We start from the raw sequence: 27,620 nt of genomic DNA, 5'->3' as shown, positions 1-27,620 counted from the left end.
TGGCACTTTGTACACTAAAAGTAGGTTCAGTTGCCGTTTTCGAATATGTCGCCACGTTCGAGATTAAGAGTTTCATGCATTTTCTGACCATGTTGATGAGTAGCTACAAAATATTGGAAGTGGTTTGTTTCAACCCAGTAAAGCCATCTGATAATCGTACAGATCTTATTGTGAGAAATTCATTTATTAAACTTTACTCTTTATTATTACACTCATATATATCGCCTGAAAATGATTAAATCCAGTAATTAACATTAATTTGGTTTGGAGTTTGAAAATGTTAGAAACAGCTGAAAGGTCAGAATACTCACTTGCGTAAAAATTGTGCATTCAATATGTATAAATCAATAATAAATCCTCTGCATGTACATTGTCTTGTTTACAAATCTCACTCCATTTGGTAAAAATATTCCAGACTTTTTACCCACACATTTTGCAAAAATATTTGTCCTAAAGGCCTTTTAGTGTGGATGAAGTCCAGATGCTATCTAAAGTGATTGGCATCATCCAATAGAGGCTGGTGTTCACAACCGACATGTTTTGTTTTTCTGCCTAAAAGTGCTTTGCATGACCTGCTTAAAGATTCTCTTAAAACAAGAAAAAAAATCTTTTTTTTTTATTGTTTGTCCTTTCTCAGCCTGGCCCTGGTTCTCCCTGACTACAGCATGCATTACATCCGTGCCACAATTGGCGACACAATCACCCAGGCAAAATGTAAGTGCCATTCAGCATCCCCTGAACCCCTTGCACCAATCTTCGCTTTCCCACTCAGTTACATTTACGTTCCATTTATTCAGACAGTGGACAAATTGTGCTGGGTGGAAAATGACTGCTTATGTTACATGTGTCCCAGCTTATGGTTTCTATCCATCAGTTACAGCACCCCCACACGGATATAAATGCACACCCATGTACATCTACACCATCACTGCTCACACTGGTATTGCTAAAGCAAAACACACCCTCAGTTGTGGTTCTGTTTATAGTATTTGTCACCAGACAGCGAGACAGTTGGCTCCAGGGTCCCCTTTAACACATAAAAGCTCATGCACTGCTAAGTATCTCACTTTCTGTGTGTGCGTGTCTGCAAGTGGATTTCTGTGTATTCAAGCTTATATTGGCTTATATACACAGTCCTATTGGCTTATATAGACAGGATCATAGGGTCCATATGTGTGGCCTTGTCATCTCATGTCTCTTTTTAGGTCTGTTCGTTCCTTCTATTAAAAGATGTCATCTCACAATGTTACTCAAAGGATGGATTTATTGTCTGTGGATATCTGTGTGCGTTCACTGCATTAAGATATATCTGTCACTGATTAGACTGCCTTAAAGGAAAGTTTGTAGATTTTCTATATGCTGCGTTACTTTAGGTTTTGCATGTGTGACACAATCTTTACAATTTAACTAGCTATTTTGAAAATTTATATATTAGGCACTCTTAACATTTTTAAATTAAATCAACTGGCAGTGACTTGAAAGTCACTTTATACTGGTCCATGTGCTATGGAACACCTTTTTCATCACCTTTTTCCATCCGTTTTTTATTAAATGCAGTTGCAACTAGTTTTTAAAAAATGCCTCCTGGAGGGACTTAAAGGGTTTGTCCTGACTGGAAAATTGTTTTGGAAATAATATGAATTTAGCAGACTCTGGAAAAGGCATTATCTGGATGACATGTGTATGTTGTTCCAAAACCAGTATGATCCATCCAGACAGGTTACCTCCTCACTTCATGCCACCTTAAATAAGTGCAGGCCCAGAGATAACAGCTGTCTTTCTGGATATTTTTAATGTATGCTTTCATTTCTTCATCTTAATAATTTAGCTTTTTAACCTGCAATTTTGGTTGCAGTGACTAATGAGTTAATAGACAATGGTTTTCACAAGAAAAAAACCCCATCCAATGACTCCCACTTAAGGATTGTATTTGTCTTCGTTGATGGTCCAAAGATTATGCCCAGGCTAGGTTTTTTTCTTCTGTTTTTCAGCCTCATGCCCTTTGTACAGATAATCAAATAGGGATAACGAAATGATCCCCAAAATCCTTGTAGTTTTTCACTGAGAGACAATATTCTTCAGAAGTTTCCCAATTTACCCATACATTCATTCACAAAATAGTGAACCGCCTCTGTGTCTTTTGATAGATATTAAATTTTGAACTAACGCATAAACGCATTTTCCTGGAAAAAAAAAAGAAAAGTCATACTCGCTTTCATGCGTTTGTGTCTCCGAAGACAACAGAACCAACACTCACACTGACTTGTTTTTGTAACATTTTTTTATTTCCTTGGAAAATCATTTAATCATCCTCAACAATGTGTGACCACAAGTTTTAGTCTAAAATCAACTTCAACTTAACCCAAACTTATGCTCAAAGTAAAAACTGTTTGTGGTTTTTGTTCCCAAAAGGGACCAAAGTTCCTATAATGTGACATGAGTATCAGATAAGTGCACATCAGTGCACCTGAGATCACACTCCTTTCCTCTGTCCATCTACTCTTTAACTTTAAGTGTTCCCTACTATTCCTTACTTTTGTATGCAATATTCTTATTCAATGTCTATTTGAATAAAATATTGTGTAACCCCGTTTGCTTTATTTTTTTCCTTTTCCCTCCTTCCTCTTCTCCTCTTTCTCTCCTCCTTCTGTCCTCCTCATCTCTTGACTGTTCCTGCTGTGTTGGACCCTTCTGCAGCATTTTTGGGCAAGTATTCTCCTCCTGTGCTTTACCTCACAACCCCCCGTCCCCATCTTCTTCTCTTTCTCACACCACCAACAGACTTTGGATGTAACTTCACTTTTCACATGACTCACCCTGTGTGGCACCGCAGACTTACAAACACTGAAGCATTTTGCTCTCATTATCTGTTTTTCCTCAGCTTCTGATTAATAATGACAACTTTGTAACAATGAATCAAGCCAGCGTTTGCTCTCAGAGGCAGCTCTTCGCATGCAATGCTTGCCCCCAGTGCATCGCAGGTGGTGTGTGTATGTCTGAGTGCATGTATGTATTAACCCCCCCACCTGCTCCGATGGCCCTCAGATGTGGTTTTGGCACAAGCCCACTGTAGCAGGAAGAACAGAGGAACAGGATGTTTGCATTATTTAAGGGTGAAGCCATAAAGGAGAAAGCTGTGAGTCTGTGCCCAAAATATGAGTTGGTGTTTGTCTTTGTTTTCTTCAATTTTCTCCTTTTTGACTCACTCTGAGTTTTACAACCTTGTTAAATAACTCCTAATGAAAGACAGGTTCGTTCTTAACACACTAAGCTTCATCTCCTCCGTCCGTCCTTCTGTGTGCTTTGTCATCACTTTTGTGTTGTTTGTGGGCACTGAACGAAAAATCTCCACAGAACCTTGTTAAGCTCTGTGGTTTATCTGACACTGCAGGCTGTCTCGTGTCTGTTTTTATTATTTTTCGAACAACTACATTGTAAACAGCAATTTAAAACTCGAGTGAAGATGAAAACTTATCGTGTCCAAAATTCCCACATCTATTTGTCATGCATTTGCTAATTCTGTGCAGATTCTTGTCTTGCATGTTGCATGTTTCAATGTGAGGCTGATTTATCTTATTTTGAATGAGATTGCATTTTGAGAGTATGGAAAATTAATTTGCTTGACTCTCCCCATATCTCCTGCTATCCATCATTATTAGATAATTTTGTGGGATTATTTAGCAGTGACCAAATATCAAAGGACAGCCACAAGGGTCCAATTATTTCCCAACCATGACCACCAAAGAGGACAAGAAGTAGCCATGTCATCATGAGAAATTTAGCTGTACAGTGTGATCAGTCAAAACAGTGTGCTTTGGAGAATGTCAAAGGAGCATTAAGGTTGTTTGCTGTGTTTGATTTCACTCACTTTGTTCCGCCGTAAAACAAATTTATGACAGAAGTCTTGTAACTACAGAGACTGTGTCATCAAAGGGATGCTAATGCTATTACTAAAAAGCCATCCTCAAACCACATTCTAAGCTTCTCTTTGTGAATTCCATTAGCACCATTTAAATCTACATCCAAAGGCCCAAAACCTGTTATTCACAGCACAATATTTCTATTCAGGGCTCGCTCTGTGAATAAAATATTGTCACCTTTGACCTCTGTGGTTTTACCCTGTCTTTTTTTCCCCTTTCTTTTCCTCCTTGGGGGATGATTCTCCTGTTTGTTCACTTTCTCTCCTCTGGGATTTTTTTCTACTCCAGGGAAAGATGGCAAGTATTTTATATTTACTTTCATCTCTTGTTTTTCCTGATCTTGAGCCTTGTCAGTCTTTCCTTCAGCATGTCTAGCAACTTTGTTTTAATTCTTATTTTTCCACAAATGTGTCAATTTTCCACAATGTTTGCTTCAGGTTGTTCAGATTTGAGCTATGTGGTAAATTTAGACTTATTTGTTATGCTTTATCTTTATGAGGACCGACCTCATACTGCTTAAAGTTCCTCAGCTTTGCAAAAAAAAAAAAAAAAGGATATTTCAGATATTTCTAAAGGGACATTGTGTGAAGCACTTATTAGTATTTATTGTCTAAATACCAGCACCAGTGTGGATTTTTTTTAAATTTTACATAGACAATATTTGCTTATCTGTTGTGCATGACCTGAGCAAGCTAACCACAAGCAATACCAGGGACTAATCGTACCAGATTCTCCAAACTGAGAGCACACACAACTGACGGCAGGACTGACCACCCTGAAAAGACACAGACTGTTCATAAGAGCTTCACACAACCCTTCTTCTTCTCAGAAAAAAAAGCCAAATATATCTTTAAACCTAAGCAGGAAAGTGCATGATATGTTGAGCTAGTTTATTTCTGCTCAGATTGTAGAGTACAGTGTCCCTGTGGTGTGACTTTAGACAAAACACAAAGGAGAACAAAACCAAAATACCATAACAAAAAGAAAAACACAACCATGTCTTTCAAAGCTCAACATCAACAGCAAAAGCATGAGATTTCCTAAGTCTAAACAGCATTTTAAAGAATTCAACATAGCTCGACAACATCTCACAAGAGAATACACAAAAAAGCAGAGGAACATTTCAAAGAATTAAAAAGAAATGATAAAAAACAGCATTTAAAAACAACACAATGAAAAGAGGGCATGACTTTTGACAAAATAAGAAAACAATTCAAATGTTTGGTTAAAAAAACAAAATGGGAAAAAACATTTTTCAAAAGCCAAATCCTTCAGAAAGAACACTTACAGATCAGAAGCCACAGCTGTTCTGCTTTGTTGCTGTGCTTTGTCTAATGTCTGTGTTTTGCACCTCGGGTTTTATTATAGCCGATAGTTAAAATCTCACATCAGTTTATGGTCTCAGAAGAAATTAATTCTCAGTGCTGCACCATTAACTATTCACCAGGTGTCGCACTGCCCGGTGAGACATCGTCTCACCTGCATACAGATATTTTTTCAGCTTAACATTAACCCATCTAATCATATCGTCTTATCATTTTATACTAATCATCAGTTTCAGAGAGCCTGCTGGCAGACAAGTTTGATGAATATGGCTATACATTCATTGCACCGAGGTAAGATGACATGAGGTTTATTGCATTTTCTTAAACCCTTCATTTACTTCTAACTTAACACTTTTGAGTCTGTCTGATTCATTTCCCTCAGGGTGTACTGTAAGGACTTAAAGCCTCCTAAGAAGAACGCAAACAACACAGAGTTCCTGATGGAGTTTAACAATTACATTGACACAAAGACTCCAAACAACCCCATGTGTAAGTATGTTCTCCTGTAGTTTTCCTTACCTTATTACCTGCTCCTGGTGGTTTTGATATTGCCCTTGAGAACAAAGCTTTTATACCGCATCCGCATCTATTATTCCTGCTGCACTTGGACCTCATTCTCACCTCTGATTCTTATTTACATGTGAAAAAGCTGTTAAGCCTCACAGAATTTGCTTTAGCATGTTCAAGTGAATAAATCCTGGCCATCTGGCTTTGCGCATTAAGGTGTGCATTGAACATTTAATGGAAGCGCGCCAACCAAAGGCTATTCCCAAAGGTCTTTCTTTCCATTGAAACACAGGCCTGGCTGGAAGGTTTGGTGTGCATGACCAGGCAGAGCTTTGTAATGTGGAACCCCTGTGTTCGTGTTACCCATTTGATGCTAACTCTAAAAGTCTGACCATCACATGCCTGGCTGCACATGTGTGAAGCACGTCGGCTTAGATGTGACACACACTCGCTCTCACACACAGTATTCACCAGCAATATGCCTTCCACACCCCACCTATAGCCGCTCGACCTCATCCAATTACTGTGTGTTTGTGAGAAAGAGCAGGACACGTCAAGCTAAGAGCACAAGCGGAGCAATAAAACGCAAATCTGGGGCCAGTGGACCTTCTCCCTGACATCTGACCAATGCATTAACATCTTTGCCATTTCTTGCATAAACTCATTGATATGAATCATCCATTTGTTGAGGGCATCAAGCAAAGCAAAAGGTCCCCAGATATTTATGAAAGGGGCTCCTTTAAAGCGTTCCATTGTTTAATTTGATGGTTTGCATTTAAGGACTAACTTCAAACATCTCAACATGATCAATCCAATAAAACTGTTCACCCAACTGAAATATTACTTTCACCATTATTAGCTGCTAGTTTAATGGAGTCCACAGAGAACCAAGAAAGTATGGTCCATGTAGAGTACTGGCGACTCGAGCATCGTTACACGCTTTGCGTGGTTAAGCCACTGCAGTGGCGAAGAAGTACATTAGGAATTCCTTGGCTGCATTCAATAAAGAATCCCTAATGAAAACCACTGCATAGGGAAGGAAGGTGAGGTAGGAGGGGACTAAAGTGTTACACCAGCTGTTTTCTCTGATGTGTGTGGTGTGTCATAAAGATTGGGGAAGGTGGTGGGGGTGCATCGACGAGCCTCAATGTTAATGGACTGAAGTGGGTCTTCAGAGGGTTCAAAGAGGCGGGCACGAGCAAAAAACGGCCGAGCGGCTTTTATCGCCTGTTGCGTTTTTCATGTGGTCTTGTCGGACGTCTGTGAAAGTATTTTTAACACCTATACCACCTTACCACCTACTCCACAGCATCGGAAAATAGTTGATATACACAGATTTTTTTTTGTTTTAAGAATGTGTCTGTTTCTTATTTTCAGACGCAATCTTTTCTTCAAAGAATAACCGTTATGACAAACATTATTATTGCTTCAGATTGCTTCAACTTTCTTCCTTCAGCTTTGCTCACTTTTGAACCGCGAGGTGTTTTTAAGATTAGCAATACGTTGACTTAGCTTGTTCACTTTGGATGGCTAAATTCTGATGTAAATGCTTGATTATTTCGAACTCAGGGTTTGGAACTAATTCAGAATCTTTGTCCATTTTTTCTATGGTTTTCTTATCTTCACTTACTGCTTTGCTTTTTTATTCTCATTTGTGTCAGGAAAGATCATAGTGCATGAAGGTTTTACTACATCCAAGGAAATCTAACATGTACACAGCGCACACAAATTGTACTTTATCACTTGCTTTGACAATGTTGGGGCTCATATTATATTTTGCTGCTTAGGTGATGTGGAGCTGGTGAACAGACTGCTCCTGGATGCTGGCATCACCTCAGATCTGATCAAAATCTGGAAAACGAATGAAGTACCGTAAGTGAAGCCTCTCTACTTAGTGTTTGGTAATGCTGTTAGTTCACATTTTAGCATCATGAGTAAATGTCAAGCGTGCTTGAAGCACATTCCAGATTTTTGTTACTGTGTGTTTTATAGCTGTATTTTCTCTGCTTCTCAGGCACGGTGTGGTGGCCAGATTTGTTGCCACTGATGGAGGGATAACACGAGTCTACCCTAAAAGGTATTTGTCAAAGGTTGAGAGAGGGGAGTTCATGTAGTATCTTGGAATTATCCAATGAAGAATAATGATCTAGTATGATAAGAGATGTGCAACCTGTGTGCGGTGATTTATTTTTTTGGCCCAATGGCCCTTATCTTACATCCTTACCTATGGTTTTTAATCAGTGCATTTTAACATGAAAACATTCAATTCTCCTCAATACAGTGCCTACATATGCAGGCAGAAAATACTACAAAGACAACATAATGAATATTGAAATTGAATGGTTGTAACTTTTTTCTTTCCATTACATGTTTTTTATTCAAGTAACATGTTTCCAAATTGTTGGGACAGGAATACTTATTACACACTGTTTGGGAAAAACTGTTTTCAATCAAGTTCTTGCTTGAAATAGAATTCCAACAGCTCAACAGTTTGGTGCTTCCTTTGTTGTATTTTATGTTGCAAATGCTGTCAATGGGTAGCAGATCTGGACTGCTGGAATAACTGTTCAGAACTCAGAACTCAAACTCCAGAATGTGGTTGTTGTATTACATGCAGAATGTGGTCCCTGAAGAATATGTAACCTGAATGGCGGTATATGCTGCTCCAGCACCTGTACATACATTTCAACATTAATGATGCCTTCACAGGTTTGTAAATTGAGCATATCACAAGCCCTATTTCAGCTATGTACCATTATGGATGCATGCTGTTGAGCTGTGCACTGATACCAAGCCTGATGGTCCCTCTCCTCTTGAATCTGGAGGAGTCGACAGCCGCAATTTTCAAAAATAGTTTGGCCCCATAGAAGTTGAATAAGTTTCTGAGTTAAAGTTTACAGCAATGAACTGTGTGCACTCATGATCAGTTGCAAAAATTTTCTTGCCCTGTGAATTTAACTATTTTCTGTTTTTAATACAGAGTTACATTAGGCCCTGAGGATAAAAACTTGTCACTTTCGGTTGTCAGCCTTGTTTCATCCATTCAGATTTAATTCAATTATTCAAATCTCTAAATCAGTATCACAATGAGAAACATTGCTTTCAGATTAAGTCAGTTTTCTCACTCAGTCTTCCACAAAGTGATGAACTACTCCCCATCTTTACTTCTTAAGGGCACGGCATCTCCCAGTTGCTCTTTTTACACCCAGTTACCAAGTTATGCATTGACCTAATAAGCTCAGATGTTCCACCAGGATATACTCTTCATCTCCTGAAGAGGTGATGATTGAGCAGGTTCAACATGAGCAAAGAGGATGCATTGACCTTTAGAGCAACATTCATAAACAATTATAACAAGTGGATTCATTTTAATGAAATGGACAAAAGATGAATACTTAAGGAACCCCTTAAAGGAGACTATGAAGTGGACTTTGCTGTGATCTAATGTTACTTGTTAATTGCGACAAGTGAGAGGTAATGGAGTCTGATATATGGTGTATCTTTATGAGAATAAGGTTTCATAATGGTGTTATTTGTGTGTGTGCTTGTGTATTTAACAGCGCTGGGCTGGACTGGACAGAAGAAGCAGAAACATATGAGTCAAGTTTCTATAAGCGAAGTCTGGACAGTGATCTGTACATCTTCACTCCGACACCCTTTTCTAAAGTGAAAGAACAGAGAGAGAACAGCAGTTTATATGATCAAGGTAGTTTTTAACAAGTGCTTTTTATCAGGGGTCTTTATTTGCTTTGAATTAAGAACGTCTTTCTCTTGCAGCAAGTGATGACTCTGTCCTCGTGAGTAGAGCGGTGAACCTCAAGATCGACAATATCACACTCAAACCAGCTGGTAAGGAATGTTCACATGTTTAAGCCTAATTTTGGCAAGTTTCATACCCTACTCTGCAAACACACACCTAACACACTCACACTTATTTACACACTCACACTGTGTTCAAACCTCATAGTCACTTTTCTTTCCGCCACTCCTCGTTTGTCTGGCTCTCCCTCTATGTGAGACATAGGCACACAAACACGCATACACAAACCACACATCACATTGTCTTGTCGTCTGTGATCTTCAGCCAAGTTTGCATTTTCAAAGAGCAGAGTGTAAAGTTGACACTGAGGTCCAACATGATCTAGGATGTCTGGCCTTTGTGTTTTATCCCAGTGGTCGGTGTGAAGTTGGACATCAATACGTGGAAGGAGAACTTCCTTAATATCACATATAAGATGAATGTGAGTAGATGTTATCTGCATGACACACACATGCGCACGGGTTAATCCATGTCCTAACTTTTTATCGCTCTACTCTTTTGTGTTTAAAGTGCAATAGTGAGATCTGTGGCTGTGGACCTCTTGAGGTAAGAAGTTGAGCTGTACATTTAATCGTTTTACTTATTCTTATAGATAAGAATCAAAAGAATGGAATCCCTTTAATGTTATATGTTATTTCAGTACATAGACTGTGTCATTCTGGATGACGGAGGATTCCTGGTGATGTCCAATCAAGATGAATACATGAGTCAGGTGAGCCTCTCCATTTTATCCACCCATACATCCATTAGCTAGACTGCAGCTTCTTTTGTCAGACTGTCTGACACGGGGCAAGAGATGGGTAACACACCCACTGGCTCACACACACAGACAGACCACCATGCATGCTCACAATCACTTGTACATCTTCTTTAAAATCTGCCTGTTCACCCAACGGGTTCGAGTGTGTGCTTGTCATTCACAAAACAGAAGAACAAGGCAAACACTGATGTAATTTTAAAGAAAAAATGAAGAAGGTACCGCTGGTGCTTCTTATATTTTAAGACCCTTAGAAAAAAGTTGTTAATGTTCTTAGTCATAACTTGTGTTTGATAAATTATTCAATCATGGTTTATGGAGTAGAATGATTCTATAATTAATTCTGCCATGTCTTATAAACCAAAAAAAGATTATTACTTTCTTTAGGTATGACAGAAAAATATTTTGACAGCAATGCGTATTAAAAAAGTATATATACACATCAAAATCCCCTTTGAATATGTGGGTGGTTGCTTATGAATATTTGAATATTTTCTGATTAACATAAACTAGGGTAGAAGTCTCCCTCTGAAGTAGCTCCATTAGATTGGTAAGCTCCAGTGGGCGCATTCAAATCAGTTTATTCATAAAGCACTAATTCATGTCTATCCCACGGCACTTTACAAAGAAAGTAAACAAGTTCATTTCAAATTCAGTCATAATTTGGTTCAATCAAAACTCACTGTCGGAAGAAATTTGATGTGCTTTCTTGCTATTATCATAAGCGGTCAGGCCTGCCACACTGTCATATTTTCAAGGGCATAAACGGTCCGATGCAGTTTTTCCACCACTCTCAACCACTCCTGTGTGACTCTTCACATTTGCAAACTTTCCTGAGACACTGGTCCATACTGTTTATAGCAAGACTTTTGAGGCATGAATGCGGTTGTCTTTCCCTCCTCAACAATTCATCCCAAACCCATGCATGGATAATATTGTGCAAAAAAGAAGAGGAAGTTAATTTGTACATGAAAGATGTTAACTGTTCGTCATAACAAGGCCAGAATTGCCTTGTTATGATGTAACAGTCTGCTTGGAAATCTGATGCACTACCCTATTGTTGCAGTGTTTACGCAACGTCCTCCTCAGCATTCCTCATATCAAAAACAACACGCTCGACCAAAATGATTAGACATTGTTGCTTGATTCTAATCAGTTAAATCTGTTTTAAATCTCTGTTTACAATAAATTTGCTATTTACAGTACTAACAAAAATATAACTAATGAAACCTCTTCAATGCAATTTGATGCAGCATTTCCTATTTCCTACACTCAAACATCCAAAGACTGAAAACATACACACCTCTTCCCCTTGTTGTTCTATGTTTAATGCTTATAGCGGGCCCCTGATGTCATCTGAGTAAATGTTTTTTCATCCAGCTTCAACTCCTTCCTAATCAGGGCTTAGTGTGTGCTGGATAAATCAGTTGCCCTCTGATGTTTGGCAGCAGTACTAAAATCCAGAAACCTTGTTTGGAAAAGGTTGTGCACTCTCAATCATATTACCTACAGGAGCAAAGTTTCTCTCCCTCTTTATGTCTCTCTCCCTCCATCTCATTCCTTTTCTTACTCCAAAAACCCTCAGGGAGTCTGCAGCCAGCAGGCCTGTGACTGTTAATTCATTATTTGTGTTGCTGCACAGCGAAAGAGGAGACGGCTCCTTTTACATTATAGATTGGAAGATTTATATGTCCTTTGGCAAGAAAGAGGAATGGGTATGTGGAGGGCCGCTTGTTAACAGTGACCTTACAAAGTGGAAGGAAAAGGATAGTTTGCATTTCCTAAAGTACACACACATGCACCATAGCACATGCGCAACTAGAGACTTGCTGTATGTGCATACTCCCGCCTGGATACACGAGTGCTGTAACACTTCCAAGCACACGGTCATGTCACACCTCTGAGACGCTGGGACGAACTACTTCCTCTATGTAGAAATTTATGACTGCCTGGTGGACTGTGTTAATCATGTTATGCTGAAGTCTATCATCACTGTAAAATTTCTGTGCAACCAGCACACATTCTTAACTGTCATAATGCGAGATTATAAAAAGGTTTAAGCACTCTGTAAATGAGAATTATTGAGGAACCCCAGAGTTACTTGCTTCTACAATGTGCACTCGAGACGTTTTTGCTCATACACAGAGTCAAAAAATTTCTCAATGGGGCTTTGTTAGTGAAATCATTTCCCCTATGAAGTTGTGAGGTCAGACGCACACTGGTAGGTTTTGCCTCTGGGCCCCAAAGCAGATTTACACAGTCTTCAAGTCTCAGTTCTTGTTTGGATCTTGTTTCTCCTTTTTAAAATCGATGTCATGAACCCTAAAAGCTGTTTCAAAAGTCAAGTGAAGGAAGTTTTCTTTTTTTGTTTGTTTTTTCTTTGCTCCTTCTCTCTCCTTACATCAGATTGGGCGTTTCTTCGGAGTTATTGACCCATTACTCATGAGAGCCCTGGTCAACGCGTCCCTGTTCACCTCCAAGAGCACTTATGACTACCAGTCACTCTGTTACCCCAAGACAGAGAGCAAGATGGCTGCAGGCCCACGATCTGTCTACGTGGTGAGTTACATAAGCCAGAGACCATACACACACATACACACACACACACAGGGAGAGCCATGTTCACACCTTTTCATATCCATACAAATACTTTTACTCATTCCTCCGTATGAGCAGAGGGATGAATGCAAGTGCAGCCGTTCATGCTCATACCTGCTTGCTCACACACTTCCAAATGGTCACACACACTGACTGTGACTTGCCAGGGAGCCATAAATCTGGATAGAGCAGATGAGAGGGGAAGCAGAGGGTATGGTGAAAGCGTTAGAGTGGGAGTTGCAGTAACAGTAACAGGATTAGGTGGTCTAATGTGCTTGAGTAACACACTGAGTGATGTAGAAAATGGCACTGTTTTTCATCACTTCAGAGAAATGATGCAGATTGTCAGCAAACATCAGTGATACCAGTCAAATTACCTCTGAAAGCTGAAAGGCTTAGATAACAGGTAATGATGGTGAACTCATACTTAAGAAAATAAGATGAAAATTGCTCTCACTGACAAATAAAATCACATAATTTCCCAACTTAAACTTGAATGTGCACGACACGCTCGAATGACCGAGGTGAGATGAAAGATGCTGTTATCCTCTGATCAAAGACGCTGTCAACAGCCAGTGATGCTTCTAACACGGTTAGTTAAAACTCCTTGATGACTCAACCTGCCATCAACTGAAGAGCAAGAAAAACAGCGCTGATTCTCCAAAACAAGGCCCTCGCATGCTAGCCATAATCAAAGCAACATGTTGGCCCTTTTTTTTCAATCCGTGTGCTACTTTGTTTTCTCACTGGCTCTTTGTTTACATATTTACCCTCGCATCTGTTGAGGAGGATTGTGCTCTAATTTCCTCAGAGAAGGGAAGAAAATAAAATCTTTTGCTGGACCTGTTGGTCTTTGTGCCTGGCAAAACTCAACAGTTTGCAGCCACTGTAAACACAAACAGGATGTTCGGATTGGCTCAGCCAACTTAAGATGATTTGTTAAACCGTTCATTGTTGATGTGGTGTTCTGATCCTCTGTTATTTTTTCTCATTTTGTATGTCCTTCTCAGCCCACAATAGCAGATATTCTGAACATAGGATGGTGGGCGACAGCTGCAGCCTGGTGAGTTATTTTTCATTTTACTTTTATAACATGGTTGCCATTGGAGTTGTCCAACTTTTTTCCCCCTGTGATAAAGAACACATTTATGCATTATTAAAGCCAGCACTGTAAATCCTTCAACCCAGTATTTAATGGAAAGCAGGGAAGGATTTGTTCCTCCAAATGGACATACTGTATAGCATCTGTTTAATAGCTAAATTGTTCCCAAGACAGACAACATTCCACAAAATCTTCTCTTGATTTATGCTCAGTTTCACTGTCTTGATGTCATCAACAGCTTGTATTACAATATGTCCAATAAAAGTGGATTTTGAGGCCACTGACAATATGGTTATCTTCACTGTATCAAAGCTTACATTAGTATGTTTTTAATTAAAATAAGCCTTTAAGTCACAAGTGTTGTTCGTCAAATTTTGGTTTGGGTTTGCATTCACACAGAAAATGTTGTGCATTTTGTTCCAATGAATCCAGACATTTTAAATCTTTTGGGATTTGTTTTCTGCCCTCAGGTCAATAGTGCAACAGTTGCTGGTCAGCATCACATTCCCCAATTTTCTGGATGCGGGTGAGCGCTCTTTAATTTGACACACAGAAAGCAATGCTTCTTTTCCACACTTATAAACTCTATACAGTTCAAAAGCCTTTCTTACAAGTATTAAATTGCAGTTTTTAGGTTAATTGAAAAAGGATTTTTGTGTGTGCAATACTTGCTGCACAGCTGGAATATGTAGAGAGTTTCTAAGGAACAGGAACAGGAACTCAGATGTTGCGCATGTGAACCAGATCCACGTGGTGGTATGTTTATGTATATCTTCTCAGGACACAAATGAGGTATTAGAAAGTACAGATCACCAACAGCTTCAGAATAAAGTCAAAAGGCGGGCTTGACTTTTTTGTTTTTCAGTGTTGTGATCACGACAAAAATGATATTCTCACTTCAACACTATTTTGGTACTTTTATTTGGTTTTTATTGTACATCCTCTATTCTTGTTGTTATTTATGATAGATTTTTCTTCCACCCAAAACAACACTAATATTCTGCTAATCCTAATACTAAATTTAAAAAAGGGCAAAAATCATTGTAGATAATAAACAGTTGCGTCTATATTTCTGCATAAATGTGAATTAAAACATCACAAAAACACCTTAAAAGTGGATAAAGAAAAGCCAATTAAACAAAAACACTAAAACATTGTGAATGGTAATTTACTTATGGCAAAGAATGGCAATTATACATTGGCAGGTATGATAATAAGACAAGACCATAAGCAAAAATCTCCCAGTTTCACAGTGTTGCTGTATTTCATTTTAAATTCAATCGTAGCATTAAAGCATTCAGTTAGCAGATAGTTTGTACATCTTTGCTTTGCAAGTTGTAATGTTAGCTGGTTAATTATCTATGTTATGTGCTTAGGTAAGTCTATAGTATTTATTTTACAAATATTAGACAACTCTTGCAGCTGATTGCAAACCTTCATTTCAAAATAAAACTTTTTGTTTTACTTGGAAAAGAGTGAAGGGTTGTTTTCCCACAGATGTGAAATCAAATTTAAAGTATTGCCTCCCTTGGTAGCCAATCTATGCATGGAACAGTATAATGGAACACTTTTGTGGTTTTTAAACTGTGATTTTAAAATTGCAGTATACCTTGAAACTGGAAACCAGATCATACCAAATAGGAACCTCTGCTTTCTTTGTCTGGTGTGTCCTCCTTATGCACTATTAAATGGAACAGGTAAATGTTAGTTGGTCCTGAATATGAGCCCAGAGGAAATTAAGCCAATTCCGTAGCTCTGGGATGTTGGTGGGTTTCCTTACACACAGTGTTCTCTTCAGGTCGTACCACAACATTTCATATGGACCACGGTCAGAACTTGGATTCGGCCATTCCAAAGTAATACTATAACTTAATTCCTCTTAGACAATTCTTTGGTAGAGCCAGTTATAAATTTGTAGGCTTGCATGACTCACTTTCTGATGAGATTCTGAAAGCTCAGACATTTTTCTCTCGAAGTCACTGGTATAATTCGGAAATTCTCTGTTCCATCAATTACATCAAGTCGTTCTGGCACAGATGAAGCTAATTCGTTCCAAACCGTGAAGATGACACCATATTTTTCCATAATGAGGTGCATTCCTTTTCTTTAAACCTAAACTTAAAAGTTTCTATTCAAACTGAATAATGTTATTTTTGGAGAGAAGGAGTTTTCTTCTTACAACCATGTCATACCATTATTTTTCACTGTTCTACTGATGTTGGACTTCAAATTTAAGTGCTAAGAAGTGAATGTTGAGTTTCTCTCTGACTTATTAGACTTATTGCTCCTGGTTTTAACTTTGTAGGTCAACCACTGCTGTGAAGGGTCTTCCATTTCCTCCATTTGTACACATTTGTCTGTATGACTGTGGATTGATATAAATGCATGCTTTTTAGAAATGGTTTTGTAGTATTGTATAGCTTAATGAGTATGAGCAACTCTTTCTCTGAGGTCTTCAGAAATGTCATGTAATGTGAAAATCTGACATTGATATATTCACAGTCTTTACACAACACAGGGTGTCCACTCACACCTAATTGTCATTCCATTGACTGAAAACACCTGAATCTCATTACACCTCCAAGCTAATTGCAAATCCTTGAGGTTTACATACATTTGTCACTAATGGGTATATGAAATTGGACCAAAAGCCTCATATGAAAACCTTGCATAATATTTGTTTGGGTTCTCTTTATAAACTTTGAAGAGATTTGTGAGCATGTGATTAGGTGTTAGGGGATATTTCATTTGAAATACAGAACTTTTCTAAAATTTTCACAAACGTTTAACCTCTGTATTGTAGCTGGTTCGGGTTAAAAGACTAAAACAGCTTTAAATTGAGTTAGTAATGAATATTTTGACTTGTGTTTTCTGGATGTATACATGGGCAAATGTTTGATAAGGATGATGTGTGCTTGTGCTAATAAAGATTGAGCTGAATGTGATTTTTTTCTCTTTGTACAGCTGAAATGGAAGATCAAGTGTCAGTTTCAGGGAATAAGGAGCCGTGTATCACAGAACAAACTCAGTTCTTCTTTGAGACTAACACCTCGTCTTTTGAAGGCTCAGTCGGCTGTGACAACTGCTCCAGGTAAAAGTATCCTGCAAGACACCTACAGTTGAAATTGAAAATGGCATCTTTCTAGTTAACCTGTAATCAATGAGATAAAGCAGCAATAGCACTAAGCATTAAGAGGGGGTTGTAAAAATTCAAATGCCATGAAGGCTAAGTCGAGTCACTATCATGGACCACTATCTTGGCATGTCCAGGTGTGTGATGTGTGTGTGTTTTTTAAAGGTCCCCTCGTGTTGGCTAATGGAGTGGCGGTCCGCATGCCAAGCAGCATTCCTGCACATTAGCCTCACACACGTTTCTTTTAACGACCCCCATAAAAAAAGTAGAGAAAATCATTTGTGCACCAGCGACATGTGGGTTTCAATTAAGTTCGTGGAAGACAGTGGGGTGGCACAGCAGATTTGTGTCCCTTAGGAAAAAAATAAATGAAGTAGCTTGGCTTAACTGTCTGCAATGTGTTTGCAAGTTGTGCTTTTATTCATTTCTAAAATGCTTCTGAAGTTAGTCATGCATGGGAAATAAGAATTATGTGCTTAAGCAACCTTTTAGACAAAAAGATATTAAAGCAGTACAGACCAGAATCTCTGTATCCTTCTGTCTGTGCTTTCTGGTTAAATATTCAACTTCCTGCATCTCCTGTGAGCATGTTTTAGTGAAATTCTATCTTTCCTGGACTGCAGCCATTGCATCAACAAACTTCTCTTAAGTCTCTTGTGTGTCTGCTCTTCTCCAGGAGCTACTATGCTGAAAAACTGCCCAAGACGAACCTGGTCTTTATCATTACTGATACGAAATTCCTCTGCACGTGTTCTGCCTCAAGCCCATTAAAACAGGATGAACAGCAATGTATCCTTTTACCAAACACTCTTATCATCTGGCAGAGAATACATGCATTTGATTCAGTTAACAGATGTGACAAACGTTGGAGCTTTTGACAAGATAACCCTGGATAGACACTAATTATGACATGTAGCCATTAGAAGATACTTTAAAAAATCACTAATAATTCTCTTTACTTCCATCATATGCATCCATAAAAAGGAGACATAATTGTCACCATAACTTTCACACATTGGCTCAGAGTTCATGCTTGCCTGCACTGGGTTTCTCTCTGTGCCTGTAGAGCACATGATTGTGTGGGATCAGTCTGTTGAATAGCATACAAACAAATCAACGATGCACTTTTAAACACACAGGCCTGCGCTCAATTACAGATGATGGTTCTTGGAGAAAAAAGTGTTCACAAATGACTGCCTCATCGTTGAGCAATCTGCTCAAGATCCGAAAGCAGACAATTTAAATGATTATGGCTTTCTGCACTTAAACACTTGATCTGTTTTATCAGTCAGGATTTCCTTTAGATATCAAGATCATATTTAATCACAGTTTAGTTTTATTGTTTTTTGTTGCAGTTTCAACTGATGCAAAATCACTCTCAAGCTGTGTCTTTCTCCTGACTTGACTCTTGCAGCTGATGGGCCTGATCCCTGTGTTATGGCTCTCAGTCCTCGCTACAGGAAGGGGCCTGCAGTGTGTTTTGATAACAATGAACACGTAAGTCAATTTCATCAGACACCATTAGCTCTAATTGAGAATCATGTTAAAATATAAAAAATATTTTCCCTGAATAAGTTACTCTGTGTAGGGTCTCCAGCAACCCATTTAAAAAGAAATAATAATAATTTGGAGAGATTATCTTTATGGATGTTGTTTTTCCATTTTATGCAAGCAACATATTTCAAAACGGTTGGAACGGAGTAGTCAATAAACAATGGGTTTACAGGAGCTTTTCCACTGAAAATAGTTAACTGATGCTACTGGGAACAGCACAGATGAGAGCAGTTAAGGTATACCAAGACAGTAATTCGCAGGCTGTTGAAAGATGCTCGGACTTGCCATGGAGCTGAGTGAAAGTGCAGATTCAGGTGATATTTCTCTGTGGGTATCTCTGGAGTTTACCATATTCACATTCCACACGATCACTCAGTTCGCTGTTGATACAAGGGTATTAAAAGAGCAGTCTCTAACAGACACGATCTACATAAACCAATGACTTTTCAACGATATTAATGAAGCTGGGCAAACATATCAAAACTGAAGAGAGAAGACATGGAAATGTGTGAAGTTGTTGTGAAATAAATGAGGAAATAATAGTTCCTGTAAACTGGTGCTGGTCTCAAAAGCTTTTTATACATATGTTAATACTTCAGATGTAACATTTTGTTCTGTTTAGATATTTTGACCTGGAAAACAAGAGGTAGCAACTGCAACATATTAAAGAGCAATAAAACAGAGATCAGGATTTCACTTTAGTTTAGAAACACTTTTGGTACTGGCCAAAGGCCAAAGTCCTTAAGCTGCTCTCCTGATGCGAACACAATACACAATATCAGCGAGGAAATCCCACTCACGGTACCTTCCCATCACTAATATATTTACATGGTGCATGTCGCTTTTTTTTCTTTTCGCTCAAAAGCTGTCTGTGCGTAGGTTTCCCATGCAAAGATAAACAGTCGGTTGTTCCTCGACTTATGAATAACTAAGCTAAACAAACAGCTTTAGGAGCAGCGCAGAATCTTTGCGTGTGAATCCTCACTGCTTGAATTATCTGTTTGTTTTTATTCTATAGTCTTTTTCCAATGTCAGGGTTTGTCACTCTCAGAAATGAACTCCTATGTCTTCTCTGTCTATCTCACATGCAAACAGCCACCCACATACTAACTATTTTTGTCTCTTGAGCGAATGCATCTGTATTGTGCCACTATTTGTCCACTTGAGCTAATTTCTCTGCGTCTTTTTGATTTCTAACCTATTAACTGTGTGGATCTTTTGCTGCATGATTTACTTTCTCTGTTTTCTCTATTTCCTGCTTTGTGATTGGCTGTTGATGGTTAGGATGAGGCCCTGTGCCGAAGGAGCGCAAGCTCCCCATTGGCTTCCTCTCTGCTCATGTTACTGCTGCCACTGTTCATGTGCTGTCTCGGGTCAGTCCCATAACGCTAGCTCTCTGTCTCACATTAACATTTTATTATTATCTTACACTCAATCTAACTGTATTGTACTTTTAAGTCTTATTTCTACTCTGTTTGTTTTCTTCACCTTATCTCCTCTTAATGTTAAATATCCTTTTTCCATTACTTTGTCTCTTTTCTATTGTTTTCCCACACTTTTCCTCATCTCCCATCACTTTCATATTATCCCAATGTCTGACTTCACCTCCCTGTCTCTGTCTGTCTTTCATCAACATTTTCTCCATCCTACCTGACTTTGAACTTCAAGCCATGCTCTTTGTATCTTTCCCCATCTATCATTATCCCTCTCCAGCTAGAGAGTCTCTAGTGTCTCTAGTGACTACTGATGTATGCAGACACTAGCAAAAACAAATCACTCACCTCTCATTTACATCCAGATTTTCATTTGTCTCTTTTAATATTTCTCAATGGTTTCTCTTTGCCCCCCCCCCAAAAAGGAAGACATTATTTATCTTATCCACATGCCAAGCATATGTAGAGCATAAGATCAATTTTGGTAATGCATAATGGCTCATAGTTTTCTGCTCAAACATAAAAAAGTCATTTTGAAACGTTCTCTAACCACCTATTTGATCCCTGCATATTTCCAATTGGCCGTTTTCTAAGCCTTAGTCCTTTAGTTAATAATATCTGTGAAGCTTTAGACTTTCACAGTGCATGAGAGAAGTTTTCCTTTCACGCTTATGAGAGGAATGACATCCTGTGAAATCTCAAATTCAAGATAATTGTACCATTGAAGTATTGTTTGGTAGCTTTCCACCTGTGGAAACCCCTTTGCTTGTTTTCTTTGCTTTTATTTCAATAGAGCAACCAAAAGCACCACAGAAGTCTGACATTATCCAATTTGATGTAATCCAATGTGCATGTATGTGTCAAGGAACATTAACATTGGGAGAGCCAGATTGCAGTCCCTAATCTATGATTGGACAGCGACAGTTCAAGGGAAGGGTTGTGCAGATGGCCAGTTGAAAAGTATTTATCGTGTCAGTTGTGACAAACCGTAACTTCACGCCTTTTCCTCCCATCTTGGTACCAGGAGGAGGACCCTGACTGTGGTGGTGTGTCCGGCCTGAGTCCCTCTCTTTGGCTAATGGTGGCCCTTCAGGTGGTGTTGCTCTGGGTTGTGACTGACTCCAGACACCATCCAGACGCCATCCCGTCATGACCTCAGAACAACGTAATCCAGCCCCGTATCTCTGCTCTCTCCAGATTACCAACATGGCTACCAGCATGCGGCGCTGCCACTGAAATGATGACGTACGATGAAGAAGCGCTTGTAACAAAGATAAAAAAAAACTGAGAACCCCACATTCTACCAGTTATTTTCTTTTGATTTGTTTACTTTCATGGGGGTTCTCTAAGTGATTTCACCGGGTTACAAGAGAAGAAAATAAAGGTTTGAGTCTTGAGAAAGGTCTACTTCTACAACTATCCCTCAATTCTTCAAAGGTCCCCGCCAGCTGAGATTAGAGGAATGCAGAGACTGATTTTGATTGGCGACTTTCGAACTTTATCCAGCTTGATGTCATTGGTTTGAAAGAGTTTGGACTGCCTTACACTATCAGAGGGGCTTAAATAACAATGGGAGGACTTGTTGTTTATTAAAGATTTTGAGCAGTTTATTTACTACTGCCAGAAACAGTGCTGCCCTTTGCCAGAGTAGACTTTATTTTGAATCAATAGCAGTGCTTAGTTGTGCTTGGTCATTAGATATTTATTTTTTTGATTGAAAAATTTGGCGACGTTTTCTGTAAAATATGCCAAATTGTTATTTCACATGCTCATGCCCTTCATTTTCCTCAGCGGGTCCCCTAATTATTATAATATTGTTTTTGTCTGATCCTTAGATTACACTACCCCAAACGTTCTCACAGTGTCTCTGAAGGCATTGTCTTCTCTTCAATCTGCTGTCCTTTCATGTAGATACCCTATTTGCAGTGTGGAAATCATGGTCATTGTTTATTTTCATGCACAAAAGCCAACCCTTCTACTGCCACAGAGCACTTGTTTTAGATGTATGAATTTTAACCTTGAAGCTGATCAGCCGATCAGAATCAGCTCTGAACAGGAGTGGTTAATGTGTTTTGGATTTTCTGCCTTTATTTAGGATTGCTCCAGTGAAAACTCTGTTGCCATAGCGCTTGCATTAGCCAATCAGGAGAAGACTGGCTGGTGTCCTCAGTGCGCTCAGTGGATAAAATATTTTGTGCCATGTGGACTATGCGACTCAAATTAACTCTCTGTAGACTGTACTTTAGCTGTTAAATGAAAAAAAAAGCCCTACTATTTAATATTTAACTTATTGGTTAGTTTAAAGAAGTGTCAGGACAGCATTCTAATGTTTTATTGCCACCATGAAATAATTTGAATGAGAATTTTCATTTGACATTTTGGTCGAAATTTGATCTGGAAGGAAAGAAAACCTTTGTATCCACTGCTGTCATGTTTTAAATTAAATGACAACTGTTGGCGCTATTATTTGCCTTCACGGTTTGGTCTTCTCACTTAAGAACAGACTCAATGTCTGAAGTCCATTTCCCTTTCTCGGATTGCAATGTTGTTTCCAAAAAGAGAATTGTTATGGTTTGCAAATCACTGAAAATTATGTTATTGTATTTCAATTTCCTCTCACTAGCAATTGGATTAATTTGGGGCAGAGAGGCTGAGTCTTTCACAAGTAAAAATGCAGATTAACTTGTGACTCTGTGAAAGATTGCATGGCAAAGGAGTTTAAAAATTGAATTAAGAATAGCATTTTTCAACTGTTCACACAGAAAATGGGGGATATCCAAAGACAATATCCAAAGACAATGATAAAATTATAATTTTAAAGGACTCTCATGTTTAGGCCCTCAAGCTTCACTGCGTTAAAATGCTTCTGTGATAGAAATTACAGCATGTGCTTACTTCAGAAAATCAATGTTATGACGAGAGTTTCTCACTTCAGCCACAAATCCCAGCTAAATCTCTACCATGTAAAGAAAAACAAATTCATAAAGAAGACCAAAAACCAGCAGCATTTTGACGAGAACAAAGTGGAAAATCTACCAGTGTTATGATGGATAAAAATTGAAGAAACCACTTTTTTTCGGATCATTAAGGCAGCAAGCTCGGACGTATAGAGGAGAGGGACCCTCCCGCTTGATTTCAACGCTCAGTTTAAAAGCTCATGAGGTTACAGGTGTACATTAGTTCACATGGCATGGGCAACTCGCACGTCTATGAAGGCAACAGTAATTTATGTGCTATGAGTTCATTTGACTGACCTGCCTGCAGTGCAGGCACGTCGCTCTTTAGAAGCAATTGGATGATTATGAAATGAAGAAAAGAAGAAATCCCCATTATGTTGAGCAGTGCATATATGAAGAATGGGAAAATCTTTCAGTTCATATTTCACAGAAATGCAGCAGGTGGTGGAGGAAATTGATTGAATATAGAGTTTAAATGATATCTAACTTCCCTATTTAATTTTCTACATCAAAAGTCTATATTTTCTTCATCTTCTCCTGTTAATCATGTTTCATTTGTGTGCCTTTCTCTTGCATTACATATATAAAACATATCTACTGAGGAAAGTGTGCTGATACAACTCTCGGGTGTTTTAGTGAAATACTGTTGAATGACCTTTTTTGTCAGAACAGAATGAAACCCAAAAAGTCAGTGTCAAAGAATGAAAACCCTCTAATGGTTTGAGATTCCCAAATGTTTTGACATGTGGGAAATGGCTTGTCTTTTATGTATTTTCATATTTAAGAGGATTTGTTGGATATAATTCAGTAAAAAAAGATAATCATGTGACAGGGAGAAATCTTGGCAGTCATTATTTGAAAAACAAGCTTTAAATCCTTGAGAAGAAAATGTTTTTACTTAAACCAGCTGCACTTGTTGGTTTTTGCAACTGCTGTTAATGCTTAAAATGCACTGTTTGGCATTTATTTAAGAATTTGTTGATTCCTGTGGCAAAGTAATTACAAATTTAAAAGCTTCATGTGTAGGCTCCCTACAGAGGGAGGTAGAGATGTGCCAGGACAGCAACCATGGTGTGACTTGTTTGGTGATAATTTAGGGCTACACTCAATGGTTTTAGTGCCTGACGGTGCCTCTAAATCACTAAATATGCTTCCAATTCAAGTTACATTGCCACTTGTTGATCACTTAAATAAATGTTCAAAAACATCAGCACTGAGGATTTTTTTTTGTTTCTCTAAAAGAAAGCCAGGGAGTGCATAATTTCAACATGTAAGTGTATGTTCTGTTAACACTGATGGATGTTTGTGGAAAACGATATTTCTGTGGGGAAGGGGAAACTACACATTCAAGCTATGTGTGTCACATTATAACTAACCTCCTCCCTCCTTGGAATTCTACTTTCAGCTAGTTGATTACATCATACCAAATAATGTCAAGTTTTATGTAGGAAGCATTCCTGCAAGCCAGATCAATGAATGCTCGCTTGTCAGGCTTCCCTCTTGGCAAAGCTCCACCACCATCGGGAAACCAAGACTACCTTCATTAGTAATTCCCAAGTGGTCTTGAGGTGCACTTTTTACTCAAGGTTTTTCTGTATCTTTAAAGAACCTTCTAACAAAAACAATGTGGTGAAACTAACAACAGTATTTATGCTCCTCATTTACTCAAGAAGTGCCATATACAGTTGGACTCTTATTCTCTTGTGGAGAAAGCAATTATCGTAATATAACATTTATGCAATGTTACTGAGGCACGACGTAATTCTCCTAAATTGTTTCCCTGTGCTGCATGGTAATGGCTGATAAATATCCAGTGTGCTCCTGCTTTCGTGTGTAATGTTGGGAAACGTACTATACTGGGTGTTACGCATTTGTTCACATTATGATAAGGTATGAACAGCTAATACTGCCATCCTCTTGAGGAGACAGCATTTGGCTCAGCTGCAAAAAAGGGAAACTGATTGGTGAGTGCAATGTTTGAGTGCACCACTCAGTCTAACTGGTTCAAGCCATGTGTGATTAACTGTTATTGAGACACAATACCAGAGATTTAGCCTATTTACTACAATCATGTATACTTCACATCTCTGACTATTGTTTTGCAAGGTATGCTGTAGTCTTTCAGCAATCTTTACTGAAGACTAGAACTTTGATCCCAAGAGAAAACTATCAGAAGGTTACCGACTAAACTTTCTTAAAGCGGCAAATGGTCACTAGACGATGCATCCTATTAACTTTCTTTCTTTATCTTATTTAGCAAATATTACCTTATTAACACGATAAACTGCCTCAGTCAATGTGGTAAACTTTATACCTGCTAACGTTAGCATGTTAGCCTTATCATTGTGCAACCCAAAGTAAGGAAGTGTAAGGAAACTTAAAATGTTATTTTATCTTGAAGCATGTGAGGCTTCATGCACGAGCACTTTTTCAAGCATTATCAACCAGGTTAGCCAATATTGATCCAGCAAACCTGTCTTCCTCCAGTGAGAGCTCATTGTTTTTCCACTTTGTTTAATCTTGGACACTCTGGCTCCTGTCGGTCCTTTGTGCTTCTCAAAATCTGGGAAGGAACCTTAATGGTTACGTTTCAAGGATGCCTCGTCATTAAATATCACTGACGTATAGTAGCTACAACCTATTAATTAGCTCTTATAGGGTGTACTTGACTGTGGGAGCTCTAATGTGACATTTTCACAATTGTTAGGACTGTCCCATTTTAGTTTTCATGTACTTAAGGAGGGACTCTTTCCTCGCCAGAGACGGACATGACTTGGAAGATCCCGTCCTACCAAGGATGCATCCTTGACCCATTACTATTAATCTAACTCTCTGTTTGATTAGATTAAAGCACCAAACAACACTTGGATAGTGTTAGGAAAAGAACATGACTTGTTATACAGCCTTTCAAAGGTTCTTTGTGTTATGTGCTAGGCTCTTGAGAGAAACACAGATATGACATGTATCTATGATTTCCAGAAATGGCACGTCACTTTTGTGATAGCTGTGTTGTGAGCATCTTATATGCTGACATTACCAGTTAGCTCAATGTCTATCTCATATACAGTCTTTCCATCAGAGCTATAAAGACACAGGCATGGTTGTTGTCAGTTATGCCTTTTTGCCTTTTTAGAAATAGCCTGAATTTTAATTTAACATCATATAATGAAAAGTGGGCTTGACCTTTCACCTTTGTTGCAGCTTTCTTTACTCTTATGTAGTTGCTCCTCTGTTAGCAACTGTCCTAAAAGATCCCATCTATGAGACCAGCAACTTGTTGGATGGCAGCTGGTTCTGACTTATTTACAGTAGAAATGTAAAAAGAAAAACGTTTTCATAACAGGTAATGGCACCAGCTCTCTTGGATTCTTGGAAAAGGGCTGTTAGAGCAGCTAATGCGGTGTTGGATACTGATCTCATCCCTGCTTTCCAGGAATCCCCTTATTTATTTATGTTTGTCTTCCGTGTAATAATAACAGAGACTTCTTTGACTGAATTTCATCAGAAAATTTTATTTAGAGCAAAATTAATGTTCCAGACAACCATTTTGACCTGTGTTTAAACAGCCTTATCAGTTGGATTTTATGCTTATTTTGGTGCAAGGTACACAGACTGAGACAATTTGAAGTTTCCTTATTTGATATTGTATTTCACAGAAAGAAAAAGAAACCAGTTGCTATCTGAATGAGAAATAAAAGTTAATTAAATTATTAAAAGAATGGGAAACTATCAGTAGTGGTAGTAGTGTAGTAGTACTGAAGTATACATGAGCAGTAGCTGATAAGCTATAATAGCTGGCATGGTCATTCATGTCATTTTTGGCAGAGAAACACATACATATGAAACAATTGAAAAGGAGTCAAACCAAATGCTGAGAAAACACGAGCTTTATGCTTCTCAAGATGTCTCATTCTTCTCTTAAGTGCTAAAATCAGATGCTGTCACCTCAGGAATAAAAAAGACTCGATGTGATATGAAGTGTTTCTGATTCTGTCGGTGCTCTCTGTATGGGTCATGTGGGTTGGTCGTTTTTCTTTCTGGAATCTTGAGAACTGCTCAGTGTGCTCAGTGTGCATTTTTGAGTTTGATTTTTTGGAAGATGATTGGCTTACTCAAACCAGTCTCTGCCTTTGGTTTTGCAGCAGGCTCTTGGTGGAGGCATCCAGCGAGTCAAACTTCGTCAGACTCAGCTTTGGGAGTCTTAATGGGTTTCTCAGCAAGTCCCTAGATTGTGCTTTAATTGTGAAACCAGATTCTTAAGAATCAGTCATGTTAAAAATGATGTAAAAGAATAGTAGTAATAAACAAAACAAAACAATGTTTATAAACCTGGGAAGAAGAGGGTGTTTATTCATGTCAAATAAGGTATATTCATAATAAAACTTTAAGATTACTATGTTGCTTTGCATTAAGAGTTAAGAGCCAATGTCCTTTTCTTGCAAAATATCTGTTTTTTCCACTGTAGATCAGATTTCTGTTACTAAATTTTGTCACTTTGCCAATGTACATTTCCC

General features: G+C 38.5%; 1 protein-coding gene across 1 annotated transcript in view; it reads left to right on the top strand.

Moving 5' to 3' along the window:
- Positions 1 to 27,499, top strand: part of cacna2d1a (calcium channel, voltage-dependent, alpha 2/delta subunit 1a) — a 99,706-nt gene extending 72,207 nt beyond the window's left edge. The window contains exons 22-38 of the mRNA XM_072377758.1: positions 638 to 714; positions 5,476 to 5,536; positions 5,628 to 5,734; positions 7,540 to 7,624; positions 7,767 to 7,829; positions 9,313 to 9,458; positions 9,530 to 9,601; positions 9,926 to 9,993; positions 10,083 to 10,118; positions 10,213 to 10,284; positions 12,736 to 12,888; positions 13,938 to 13,990; positions 14,500 to 14,555; positions 16,994 to 17,120; positions 17,839 to 17,951; positions 18,577 to 18,659; positions 21,174 to 27,499. Coding sequence (XP_072233859.1) covers positions 638 to 714; positions 5,476 to 5,536; positions 5,628 to 5,734; positions 7,540 to 7,624; positions 7,767 to 7,829; positions 9,313 to 9,458; positions 9,530 to 9,601; positions 9,926 to 9,993; positions 10,083 to 10,118; positions 10,213 to 10,284; positions 12,736 to 12,888; positions 13,938 to 13,990; positions 14,500 to 14,555; positions 16,994 to 17,120; positions 17,839 to 17,951; positions 18,577 to 18,659; positions 21,174 to 21,302 — 1,501 coding nt within the window. The 3' untranslated portion in view covers positions 21,303 to 27,499. The remainder of the gene's footprint in view (positions 1 to 637; positions 715 to 5,475; positions 5,537 to 5,627; positions 5,735 to 7,539; positions 7,625 to 7,766; positions 7,830 to 9,312; positions 9,459 to 9,529; positions 9,602 to 9,925; positions 9,994 to 10,082; positions 10,119 to 10,212; positions 10,285 to 12,735; positions 12,889 to 13,937; positions 13,991 to 14,499; positions 14,556 to 16,993; positions 17,121 to 17,838; positions 17,952 to 18,576; positions 18,660 to 21,173) is intronic.
- The last annotated feature ends 121 nt before the right edge of the window (positions 27,500 to 27,620 follow it).

This window comes from Leuresthes tenuis, unplaced genomic scaffold (genome assembly GCF_036924035.1).
Source record: "Leuresthes tenuis unplaced genomic scaffold, fLeuTen1.0.hap1 SCAF_23, whole genome shotgun sequence".
NCBI lineage: Eukaryota > Metazoa > Chordata > Actinopteri > Atheriniformes > Atherinopsidae > Leuresthes > Leuresthes tenuis.
The sequence above is the reverse complement of the archived record's forward strand: the minus strand, read 5'-3'. Positions and strand labels throughout refer to the sequence as shown.